Source organism: Lupinus angustifolius, chromosome LG07 (assembly GCF_001865875.1).
Source record: "Lupinus angustifolius cultivar Tanjil chromosome LG07, LupAngTanjil_v1.0, whole genome shotgun sequence".
Classification (NCBI taxonomy): Eukaryota; Viridiplantae; Streptophyta; class Magnoliopsida; order Fabales; family Fabaceae; genus Lupinus; species Lupinus angustifolius.
In genome coordinates, this window is record NC_032015.1 from 8,522,886 (window position 1) to 8,536,168 (window position 13,283).

Sequence of the window (13,283 nt, forward strand, 5' to 3'; positions counted from 1 at the left end):
TAACTCCCAACTTTTGAGGTAGTTAGGAGATCCGAGTGTCATATTCGGACACAACTGTATCATAATGTATTCTCCCTCATCTTGGATTGTAGCGCGGTTGATCTCCTTTACGTGAATGTGTAGGTTGTCTGACTTCGAATGCCTCAAAACTAAACACGAAAACCAATCTCTGATTTGTGAGTTAAATCGTTTTCCTACTACTTTAATATAAAGACGTCATGTTAATCTATTTTAAGAACATCCGAGACTTTCATCCATCCGGTCCAAGATTCTTATTTTTGAACCATCATTTATCCTCGATAGTCTCGTTCACGATTCTCATCGTGTTCATGGTCATTTCAACACCTGCTTTACAAGAGTTAATCCCATACTCAAAATGACATTTTAAATCAAAACATCCTTTGATTTCATACTCATCCTCTTTCATCAAGATCAACAAAAACATGCATATTTTTAAACACTAAAACATCCCCACGAACAAGATTTTATGGTTTCAAAACAATAATTTTCTAAATTCACGAAAACCCATTTTTCGAGTTCTTGGGTATAACAAGAGTTAGGAAGATTATTAGAAAATTTCGACGGTTGAAAACATTCGTAACATGCGTATAAACATCATACTAAAATCTCGTAAGCAACTAACGGTTAGATTTATAAGAGATGAAGAATAAAGAAATAAGAAGTTACCTTGAAGTTCTCGAGAAAATCAAATGAAGAGGAAGAGTGAAACGCCAAGGGTTCTCCAAGTGAGAGAGGCTCTTTTAAGGCAATGAAACATATTTGAGAAGGGAAAACCAAAGGTTTTCAAAGAGTAATGGTGTAATAGGTAGATGAAGGGTTTAATGTGTAAGATATGAGTATTTTTGCTTGCTTGCCAAGCAAGTTTCACTCGTGAAAGTATAGTGACCTCTTCGGCGAAACATTCGCAATTAAACAATGCTTGAGTATTGTCGAATAATACTCGGCTGGATATAAAAATCTTTTGATTTTGGTTTACGGTTAGAATTTCGAAATACCGTATTCAAAATGAAAAATATTTAGAAATTTGTTATGAAAAAACTTGATGTCTATCTTGACTCGAAATCATATTTTAAAGCCAACAACGTAATAAAAATTCGATTCCAAGCTACGAAACTCAAAAACACGTTATTGGGCCGAATTCGAGTGAATTTGGGTCCGACAGCAGCTCAAAAACTTCTTGTTACAGAAAATTACAAAAATTTACCACAAAATAGGAATTCACAAAACACGACTAACACTTAACTATGGTTTAGCCTAAATTGATTAATTTCTAAAATTAATTTTTGTTAAAATAAATCATTAATAAAATATATATCGAAATTTCACGGTGTAAATTATGTATAATATTGATAAACTGTTACCGATGCAATTATCACGTACAATTTGGAATTTAACAATTCATCTTGGTCCAGAAAAAAAGTTCATAATACTACTATTTGTGTAGATCCAAATATAGTAAATCTAGATTTAGAATGTGAACTCTTTCTCCATAAAAACAAAACCAATAACAAAAAATGTTTACATTGTTTTTTGCTTCTAAAACTTATGAAGTAAAGCAACACTCATTCATAAGTTTAAAGCTAAGCAAACTAAATACATCATAATTTTCTCATAAACAACCAAATTTTCAGAATTTGCACTCAATTTTACATTGTTACTATTCAAACTCTCATAATTTGATATGTAGTGAAAATCATGAAATTGATAGTATACTTTTTAGTGTCAGCTTCCTCGGTATTATATTTCTTTTCAAGTGCATACCCAATTAATTTGGCAGACTTGTATGAGTTATAGTAATTATAGAGATCACGAGACAACCCATTCAGAATGAAGTTCGTACATAAGTAACCAGTTTCATTCCAGAGAGCTATTTCAATAGTCACTTTACCCCTTTCCTTATTTTTTCAGCCTCATCTAATACCACTGGGATATCAGTTTTCAGAACATGGGCAACATTTCTCATAGTGAGGAAAATTTTCATCTTATGTTGCCAACGTTTGAAATTTGTTCCATCAAATTGAAATGGCTTGTTCAAGTTATAGTTGTTCGATCCAGTAATATTATCTACGAATGTCATTGCATTAGAAACGTCTTAAAATTGTTGTTATCGTAGCTCACAACAATTCTGAATGGCACGAAATAATCGTTATTGGCTGAGTCATGACGAGGTCGCTCTCTTTAAGATATTTCATTGTACTGCTAAAATTGTGCAAGCAGACTATCAACCACGTTGTCCCCAGGATAAAACAGCCAAATTCTCTATTATACGATTTCTTACAGTATTATAAGAATCGCTCTCGAATACATCCACAATATGGTTATCAGTGCTAATTCTCGAATTCCCATAGTATGACTACCTTGCCAATTCTTTTTCCACAATACTGACTACTAGTATCAATTCTCAAAATTTCCACTTTGGTTGTTTGTGCCAATTCTCAAGTGCCACAAAAAGAAATAGGGAGAAGGTTGTCAGAAATGCGTCAATGAGATATAAGGGGGAGAAAGAGAAGTTGAGAGGTAAATGCCTTCAACTTGGTGCAAATTATAATGAGGGAATGATGCCTTTATTTATAGCCTAAGGCCTCCAACGACTCTTTCACCAACGACTCTATGACCAATGTATCTCTTACCAATGACTCTATTACCAACGGCTCTATCATAATGGTCGAGATCTCTCCAACGACTTTTTAATGGCTCGTTCCTTGTTGCATGTGTGTGTTAACTTGGTCAACACACGATCCAAGCCCAAAAGGCCCCAAAAATTAAATTAATTAATTAATAAATAAATATATTATTAAAAAGAATGTCAGACCGCAACTTAAAGCTTATAAAGCCTTTCAACTTCCCTTATCCAAGCAAAGTGAGGCTAGTAAGTTTTTTTATTTCACTTTAAAACATGATTATTTTCTACAAATCCCAACAAGATGGAGGTTGATTTGGACCCGCTGGTGCAAGTACCTGAAAAAGTTCTTCGATGATCAAGTCAGTATGTGACTAGAGAGGTAATGCTCGAGATTAATAAATGAGAGGCAAGAGATAAGTATAAAGTAACAATGACAAGTGATAAGTGGTGAATGTTAAGTGATACTTCCTATTTGGGGAACCTATATTTATAAGGGTTGAGATAGATGACGTGGTTATGTTGGATACTGCTGGCATGACCGATCATTCTGGTCTGTTGGGGGTTGCTTTTCTCGTGTCAGGTGGATTTGTCAGGTCTGTACTCTCTGCATAGTTGATATATTGCTGGTGGTAGGTATGGTAGTCGTATTCTAGGCATGTCCTTGTTGTGATGGCAGGAGGGTAGGCGAGATTTGCAGGTAGTATGTCAGGATAGTGGTCCCAGAAGTTTCCCATAATGTACTGGAAAATGTAAGGCATGTGGTTAAGCATTTTGTCTGGCCATGCGTGGTTCTTAGTCGGCCAGAGAATAAGGCAGCTCGACCAACATGGAATGTTCAGTTAACCGAGTAGAGTAGAATGGTCAGCCATAGAATAACATAGCCCAACCAACATGGGATGCTCAGTGAAATGGGTGGAGCAACATGGTTGATCAGGGAATAACATAACTCATCCAACATGGGATGCCTAGTTGACTGGATGGAGCAGCATTGTCGACTAGGGAATAACACAGCTCGATCAACATGGGATGTCCAGTTGATGGATGTAACACCATGGTCAGCCAAGGAATAACATCGTTCGGTCAACATGGGATGGCCGATTGATTGGGGGGAGCAGAATGGTCGGCTAGGAAATAACACAACTTAACCAACATAGGATGCTCGGTTGATTGGGATGGAGCAAATTAGAGGTGTCAAAATGGGCTATCCGGAAGGGTTTGGGCTAGCCTACATCGGGTTCGAGCTAAACCAAGTCGGGCTAAAATGTCTGAATATAATTTATGCATATCAAATTGTAGCCCAAACCCGTCCTAAGTGGGTTACGGGTTGTAGCGAGTTGACCCACATAAATTACAAAATATTTGTTTAAATTTTAACATATTTAACATATTTAAAAAAATATATATCATTTGATATTAATGTATATTTGTTTTAACACACTTGTTATGTCTAATGCAGCCAAACTTATAAATCTAATGGCTTGGGTTTGAGTTAAGACGTAATGTCAATTCTACGTATATGATTTTTAACATAACTCGTTTATTAAATCTCTCATTTCTATTGGATTCTCACTCCCTAACCCAATATAATTTGTAACTTAATTTTAATATATAAACATTTGGACATTATCAAAAATATTACCTTTTGGATGATATTTATCACCACTTTCATTGTGAACTATTATATTAGATTTGGTTGTGTGGAGTTCTCTATGATAAACAATTATGTTGTCTTTTAGTTTTGTTGTAAATGTTATTTTCTTTATTATATTTTTGTTTTAGAAGTTAAATCTAATTAAATACACAATTAAGAAATGAAAATTGAAATCTATATGGATTAATGTCTTCTCATTTGATTTGATACATTATTTTGTTGTTGAGCTTAAAAGGATATTCCACAAAATAGGAAAATAATATAATGTTTAAATTTATAACATTATTGTAATTTATAAATATTTATTTTTAGACATTACTCTATTTTTTATTTAAAAGTTCATAACACAATATTTATTTATAATTTTTGTTATAAGTTCTTTGGTAAATTTTCACTTAATGCGTATTACCAAGTCAAAGGTCCGAAAAGAAGATTAAAAAATTATAAGGAAAATGAGTAGTCCAAATCCGTCTGGGTAAGCTCGTTTTTAATGTAGTCCAGTTGGGCCAGATTAAAAAACTCGGATTCAATAAAAAGCACATAATATAATACTCAAACCCTATAAATTTTAAGACTTTGGCGGTCCGACACATTTTGACACTTCTAGAGCAAATACATAATTCAATATATCTTGAATAACATTCTTAAATGACATTTCTCCACACAAAAAAAGACAACTTATGTTAGATGAAATTTGAATTAATTGAACATTATCTTATTTAGGATTAAATTTGCTTCATTTCATTTAAATATATTTATCATATATGTTTATTTATTAGTCACTATATTATTATTTATAATGATTTTGTCTGAGTTATGATCCTCTCTAGAAGAGAGAAATGCACTCAAAACAATAAAAAAATACGATTTGACACTTTTAACTTTATGATATAATATTTTGATCCTTATGTATAAGTGTAAAAGTTATCATTTGTCTCTTTATTATTGGAAAAAATCTTTTTTCTGTTTTTCCTATGTAATAAATTACTTTGATTGACTCATGCTTGAGTTTGATCAATCCTTAACATCATAATCTTCCAGATGATATCAAAGTGTTTTCATCCTTAGTGACATGTTTAATCATTATTTCGCTATTAGAGTGTCAAACATTCAGAAATTCGATTAATCATCGCTTTGTCTCAAAATCTTATTAGTATTCATTAATGTTTTTCTCAACCTCTCAATTTCTACATGTAAGAGTTATTTAAATTTTAAATAAACAAACACCAACATATTCTAATACAACAATTCACTTTCTTCGTTTCGACCGGCATGAGTATTAAATATTTTATTTTTATATATTTTATTTTAGAGAATTATATTACTTTTTATTGAGTATAGATAATATTATAATTTATGTAATAGAAAAATATGATAATGAATTGTGATATTACTAAAACTTACATTAAAAATTGCATTGGTGATTTGATATTTTTTGTGCATGTAACTTACTCTAACTTCCATTAATATTTATTTTATTATGTGAGAAAACATTATGGCAATAGTTAATTAGAAGGGTAAAAAAAGCAAAAAAATTATACCATATATAAGTAGTTATAAGATGTTTTGACTTTATAAATAGTATAGATATAAATATAAAATATGTTAATCTCTAGTTAATGAGTTATGTAAGTAATAACTTTTTTTTATTGACGATTATGTCAATGATATTTATACAAATTAGTTTTCTTCTTACTAATAATCATTTTAGTGTTGTCTTTTTATCATAGTGGTGAATTATATAATAGTTAATTCTTTTCTTATCGGTGAGGATTATTTATGGTTATTATATCTTCCGTATTTAAATTTTAGCATATAAAGCCAAATAATATTTACCTTTAAAAATGTATTTGTTAAGAAGCTCTCTAGTTTGCGAGCTGTGATATTGTCTAAAGTTTTGCGACAATATCTTCATTTAGATCTCTTTTTTCTTTCAAAAATTTGAAAATTGTTTATCATCATTTATGTTTGAATTGTGTAAATAGTTAGGATGTAGAACATAAATTCTAATTTCAATTTCCAAATTGATTAAAATGACAACAACAATAAATCAATAATGTAACAAAACACAATAAACCATAATGTTTTGTTCTATTTAGCTTCAATTTTTTCATTGAAATAAAAAAAATGTAATATTTTTTAATCTGATATACTATCCGTTTTCTTTTAATAAAATGTACAAATGCACAATAAAACTTGTATGTTATCTTTTTTTATACTATCAAGAGTATCATCTCATCCTTTTAGGTACGTAACTCAAATATATTAAGAAACAAATGTCACTTATAATAATTAAACCTTCATCTTTTGGTCATCCAAAATCTAATAGACCTTAGACTACTATATCAACATTTTATTGGTGGTGTATGTTGTCTTTTGTATTAACACTAAAAAAAATATTTTCTAGAGACTGAAGATGAAGAAGATTAAGAGATATTTTATATAAAAATAATAGATGGGAGATGTTTATAACTTGCATATTGGAGTTTAATATGCATCTATGTAGACAAAATTTGATATAAATTTATTAGTTGAGTGTAATAATCATTAACTAAAATTTAATGCACATTAGTTGAGTGTAATGTACATTAACTAAAATATACATTAGCGAAGCCACACCCAAAACCTATATAGAAGATAATCTTATTCAACCCAAGTATATATGTAGTTATCTACATAATATAGTAACAATAGTTCTCCCCATACAGGTTTTTTCCATAATCGTTGGTAAGCTAATTATACTCTAAATATATGAAACTCTTCCTTTGAAATTATTATTTTTATTTTAAAACAACTTCTATATATGAAAATTTAAATTCAAAACACTACGATTTCAACTCTACTATGAAAGACAAAAGGAAAAACTTCAAAAAAGAATGAAATAAAAAAAATAGCCATTGAAACTTGACAAGGTTGTTGGAGTTAGACTGTGAGACAATAATGCACAAAAAACAAAAGGGAAATCAGTCATGGGAGGACAGCACATGGACTTGTTCATTTAAAATGGCAACAATAAGGTTAGTAGTGATTTATTAATTATTAGCTAGTACAATAAATAATTGACATAAGAATAACTAATATAATACAATGTTTTTATATCCGGACCCTCAACCAATAGATATGTTAGAATTTTAAGATTCAACTGTTTAAAGAATGTAAGATGGATGCATCCTGGAACAATTTATCTATAATTACTATATTATTTATTATTTAATTTTATTATTTATATTAAAAGTTAATAATAAATAAATAAAAATGAATAATAAAAATATACAATAATAATATAAAAATTATTACATTAATACCTATATCATTTTCTCTTGCTTAAAACATAAATGATTTTGGAGTTTGTAAAATCCTTCAAAAAAACAAAAAATAATCTACTCCCAAAAAACATAAAATATTATTTTTACTTGTATCTAAAAGTATAAATATGATATTATTATTAGGAGTGTACATCTGTTATCTCACTTTTTGTATTATTTTATATATCACGAACTCTCATTTATTGAAAAAAAATTATTTAAGTTAAAACTGTAATTATTAAATATTTTTTTGACAAAAAATATGATATATACTCTCTACTTTTATAGAGTTAAAAATACCATCATCTATGAAAACCCATTATTTAAAACCTTGATAAAACACTTAAATGATGGAGAGAACATGTGGCACTTGGCAAATCGTCCCTAGGAGCTATCATCACCGCACTCTTCATTCACGAGACAGATTCTCTGTTTCCCCCCCATCCCAACTCGCTTCGAGTTTAATTGAGTTGACTCACTCCTGATATCAACCACCACTTTCCTCCGCCGTTAAGTAACCTCCGTCAATGCAAAACTCGCCGTCGAGACTCGCCGGAATATCCAACTTTTTGTTCTTATTCCTTTTTCCTTTGGACTTCGCTTCCACATGAATCCGATGGTTCCCTTTCACTCTCTATTGCTCCTCGCCGCCCTCTGCTTACTCCTCCGCACCATCACCGCCACTGACGGAGCCGGCGATCTGCTTTACATGTGAGCTTCTTTCTCTCACTGCAATTCGATATTTTCACTCTATAAAAATGAAACTGATACATGTAATTTATGGCTTAATATTATTGGTACCATGGAAACTGAAACTTTGAATTTTTAGAAATTAGGAAGAGTTTATTGAATTGCCTTGACATTTTTAAGATGATAATTATCTGTGTTGTGATTGGTTCTAGAAATCTCAGTGTCTGCATAGGATTTATGTTTTATGATTTCTTGGTTTGAGTTTTTTTTGTTAAGTGTCAATTATGGAGAATGGAGTGTGAGATTAAATTTGTGTGAGATAAGATTATCTTATGATGTGTGAATTACTTCCATTGTTCTATTTCTATTGATGATTAATGTACTGTTTAAGGTATCCATATATAAACAATACATTTTGGTGAAATAACTCATAACAACTTAGACTAACCATTATCACGATCTATTTAATTTACATTAATAAACATAAGGGAAACAGTAAAATAAAAATCAGTTATATCATATTGATTTCCTAAAGTGGTAGATAATATGAAATAAATGAAAGATATCAAAAAGTACAATTAAATGAGAATGTTGGGACCAACAAAGCCTTGATCTAATAGTGTAAGTACTCGCTAGATCCCTAGACCAAAAGGTCAAGAGTTCGGTTCTTGAGGGTGGTTGTTGGGATGGGTAGTCACACACCCCGAAAGGTCCTTACCTATGAGGTGAGGGATACCCTTGATAGTACAAAAAAATGGGAAATCAATTGTCTACCAAATGCTACGGTAGAGTACTGGTGGAAATAATTTTCTTTTCTCCAAGAATTGAAGATAGTAGTAAATCAATTGGAAAATTTTAAAAGAGAGATGCCTTATTTTTTTGTTTGGAACAATTTATATCATTATGATGCATTCTTGCTTTCATTCTAATAAACAGAAGTTTTTCTTTGAGTTTATCTTTGTTTTGAATTTGAAATTTGTGCTAGCATGATGGCAGTCATAATCTGTCAGAACTTGTGTAGTATTAATATGCAGTATGGATCTTCACAATTTAGATGTTCAAGAAAACAGTTGGGTGGCCTTTATGTTTCATAACTGTTTACTCCTTGCTACTGTTTAACCATACAGAGTATAGACTCATTGCTATTTTTTCGCATGTAAGCTGAATTAATATGATTTATGATAAAACATTATGATGTAATTTGATCCTTGTACCGACCCCACATAATGAAATTAATGTTTGATTGTTTTTATTTTTCCCTTCTTTCACATCCACTCCTACGAAGCATCATCATGCCATCATCTGCCATTATTTTCTAGAAATCATTTTTAACAAGAGAAAGAAATGTATGCATTGACATTATAAGAGTTTTATACAATGTCAGTCCATCATTCACCATTCATTTTTAGTCATTATTGATTTCTAATCATTTTTAATCATTATACTCTTCTAACAAGGAGAAAAAGGTTTAGTGCATTTTTCCCATATCATTAGCTTTATCAAAAAAAGGAGAAAGTATCTTGCTTTATAACATTGTGATTGTGCTCTTCAACTTCTCCCCTTATGTGATATGGTGGCATTTTGTTATCTTACTATCAATGGAGATCATTCCACCATGCTTATGCAGCATCAATAATGACTTTTATTCAACTCGTACATGTGCTGTTGATGATCTAGTAATGATGTGTATGCTCATGAAATTACTGCTGGTATTATTATGTACTTATAAAATGACAGCACAATAAATATCTCACGGTCTGTTCTGCTATATGATCAGTTCTGGTTGTGATTATTAAATTTCAGAGACTGTGTGGAACAGTGCGAGAAAACTGGCTGTGTAGGTGATAGATGTTTTCAACATTGTAAATTTTCATCAGATGGAACACCAATTGATGGTCCATGGTATATGCATGAGCCCCTCTACCTGAGGTGGAAACAATGGGACTGTCGCACTGATTGTCGGTATCACTGTATGCTATCTAGAGAGGAAGAAAGAGCAAAACATGGTGCTCAGCCTGTCAAGTATCATGGAAAATGGTCATTTAAGCGTGTTTCTGGGATACAGGTTATTTTGCGAACCTCTTATAGAAAGTTTAGTTGTAATATGTAGGTTGGTTTTGGTTTCTCAATGTTGCATGGATATGTTGTATATGGTTTCAGGAACCTGTGGCCGTTGCTCTCTCTGCCCTTAACCTTGCAATACAGTTTCATGGCTGGGTATCCTTCTTCATTCTTGTGTACTATAATTTGCCTTTGAGGTCTGATAAGAAGACATACTATGAGTACACTGGCTTGTGGCATATCTATGGAATCCTGTCTATGAATTCATGGTTTTGGAGTGCTGTTTTTCATAGTAGGTAAGTTGTTTTGTTTGTGATTACTTTTTATGGGATGGGGCTTGGTGTGTACATAAAATTATGGTTCACTTTTGAAGTTGTAGACTTGTAGTCCTTGAAGCACAAACGTTGTTTCTCCCTGGTTCCTTAGCGTTGATTTTCCCACACTCTGTGGACAGAAAAAACCACCATAGAATATATATACTGCATCACCTGACTCTTTTGCTTTCATATAAAGAAAGTATATATCAAATATGGTTGGCCTGTTAATCACTGTGCCAGAAGCATTTATTTATTTCATTCAACAAGCAGATTCCACACATCTTCAGTAGTAATACACATCATACATGATTACAAAGGATCTTTGTCAATTTTGCTTACTTTGTTCGATATTTCATTTTTTATGAAAAAGAGAGGGGGCCTGCAATTGTAATTTAACCTTTTTGGGGTTTTGATGTGTATTTCAAACTACAAATTTGTAGGCATGTGGAATTAACAGAGAAGCTGGATTACTCTTCTGCTGTGGCCTTACTTGGATACACCCTCATTATATCAATATTGAGAGCTTTTAATGTGAAGGATGAAGCTAGAAGAGTCATGATTTCTGCTCCCTTGGTTGCTTTTGTGACAACTCATATCATGTATCTGAATTTCTATGAATTTGCTTATGGTAATCTTTTATGTTTAATTAAAATGTGTATTGTGTTACGAATCTTATAACTTTTAAGTTCCCTACAGAATTTCTAATAACTTGCTCATAGTAATATTTTGTTAATAATGAAATGTCTGTTGATTTATGCATCTTATAAATTTTGTTGACTGCTGAAAATGAAATAGGATGCAATTCACATCACCCTGACATTATTTGGGATGAAACCGCAGCAACTTCTTTTGCTACTGCTGTATCTTGGCTTCCTCTATTTTTGTTATCCCCTTTCATCATTGCCATTGATTATGTCCTTGGTGTTCTGATCATTATATCATATTCAAATAACCTGCTACTTTCTTGAAGCATATGTATTCTAACGTTGTGAGGTTCCTGTTAATTTTAGGTTCTGTTTTGTTTATGAAAATGTTGTGTTCTCATTTTTTGTTGTCACTAATAATCACAAGTATGTTACATTTTTTCACTGTTTCCTGGTTTGCAAAGAGGGTGAGTTTGATGCAACGGTAAGGTTGCTGCGTAATGATCATGATATTACGGATCCAAATCTTGAAAACAGTCTCTCTACTTGCAGGGTAAGGCTATGCCAGTTTCCTGGCTTGAAAATTTTGTACAGAAAACAGGAAAGAGGAAACAGTGAACAGATTGGAAATAGAGTAGCATACATGTAATTATTCATGACAACAGATAACATTTTCTTAAACCAAGCAAACCTTATCTTCTTTAAAATGTGGTCTTCAGAAATCCTACTTATTTCACTTTTAGTTTCTCCAAATTGTTCTTTGGTGCACTGAATGTTCTTGCGGAGTAAGCTTACATAGTTGGTGTTTTCTTACAGGATGGAACATGAAAGTTTGCGTGACTATGGCTGTTTGCCAGCTTCTTATTTGGGCAATTTGGGCTGGTGTTTCCGATCATCCATCGCGATGGAAATTATTTGTGGCCGTGGTGGGAGAAGGCGTAGCTATGGTCTTGCATACATTTGACTTCCCACCTTACAAGGGGTATGTCGATGCTCATGCTCTATATCATGCAACAACCATTCCTCTTGCATTCCTTTGGTGGAGTTTTATAAGGGATGATGCTGAGTTTAGAACCTCATATCATCTTAATAAGGTAAAATAAGGTTGACTCATTGGACAGGAGGACATGCCATATGCTCTTTTTCGGTTTGTACATCAAACTCTTTCATTTTCCTCGTGTTTAGGCATTTATTTGAAATGCTTAACATGATGGTTTCTGTGCTTTGGATTCTGTAACCTTTTCCTCATTTATGATGGATGCTTTCTTAATGAAATTTAAAATTGCTTGCACCACCTCTTTTGTAACACAACACTCAACCCTTTTTAAAACAATAGTAACAAGGGGATAATTACACCAAACGTTTACTGTTGTTGGCGCACTCGTTGACAAGTGTCATTATCAGAAATCGAACTTTTGACATTTTGGTCTTTCTGGAGATCTGGCGGAACCTTCCACTACTAGATTAATACGTTGTTGATTAATTATGGATGGTTTGGTGATAACATGCACACCTTTCTTTTTGGTGAAAGTAGAGGCTTAACCCTAGAACAAACAAAAGACAAGCAAACACATCCTCATGAGACAAGCGCCTGAAACAAATCCAAGTCTTGTTGCACACTAGTCTTGCCCAAATAATCTGCACATGCAAATCCCTACTCTAAGGGTATGAACCAACCAAGCTTCCCAAGACACGATCACAATTCACAAATCCTTTACCTTCCGAATTAAAGCAGTATAACATGAAAAAAGAAAGGGGTATTTAAAATAAGACATTGCATGTAAAGAATCCGAGAAGCAAACAACCTTTTTAAAGCCCTTGATCCATGCGAGCCCCAAACCATGAAATATTTTCATAATTTCCACGTTCAGAATATCTGTCAAATCCCCATGCCTCACACTATCCAATCTCCTTTGTCGTTTTGGTGGTAGCCACTATAATTGAGCATGGGCTGGTTGAGTAGGATAACCC

General features: G+C 32.3%; 1 protein-coding gene across 1 annotated transcript; it reads left to right on the forward strand.

The window, feature by feature from the left end:
* Nucleotides 7,947–12,606, forward strand: LOC109352197 (post-GPI attachment to proteins factor 3-like). The gene is made up of 5 exons (XM_019594070.1): nucleotides 7,947–8,311; nucleotides 10,094–10,355; nucleotides 10,451–10,647; nucleotides 11,109–11,296; nucleotides 12,129–12,606. The coding sequence occupies exons 1-5, from the start codon at nucleotides 8,208–8,210 to the stop codon at nucleotides 12,413–12,415; spliced, it is 1,038 nt and encodes a 345-aa protein (XP_019449615.1). The 5' UTR covers nucleotides 7,947–8,207; the 3' UTR covers nucleotides 12,416–12,606.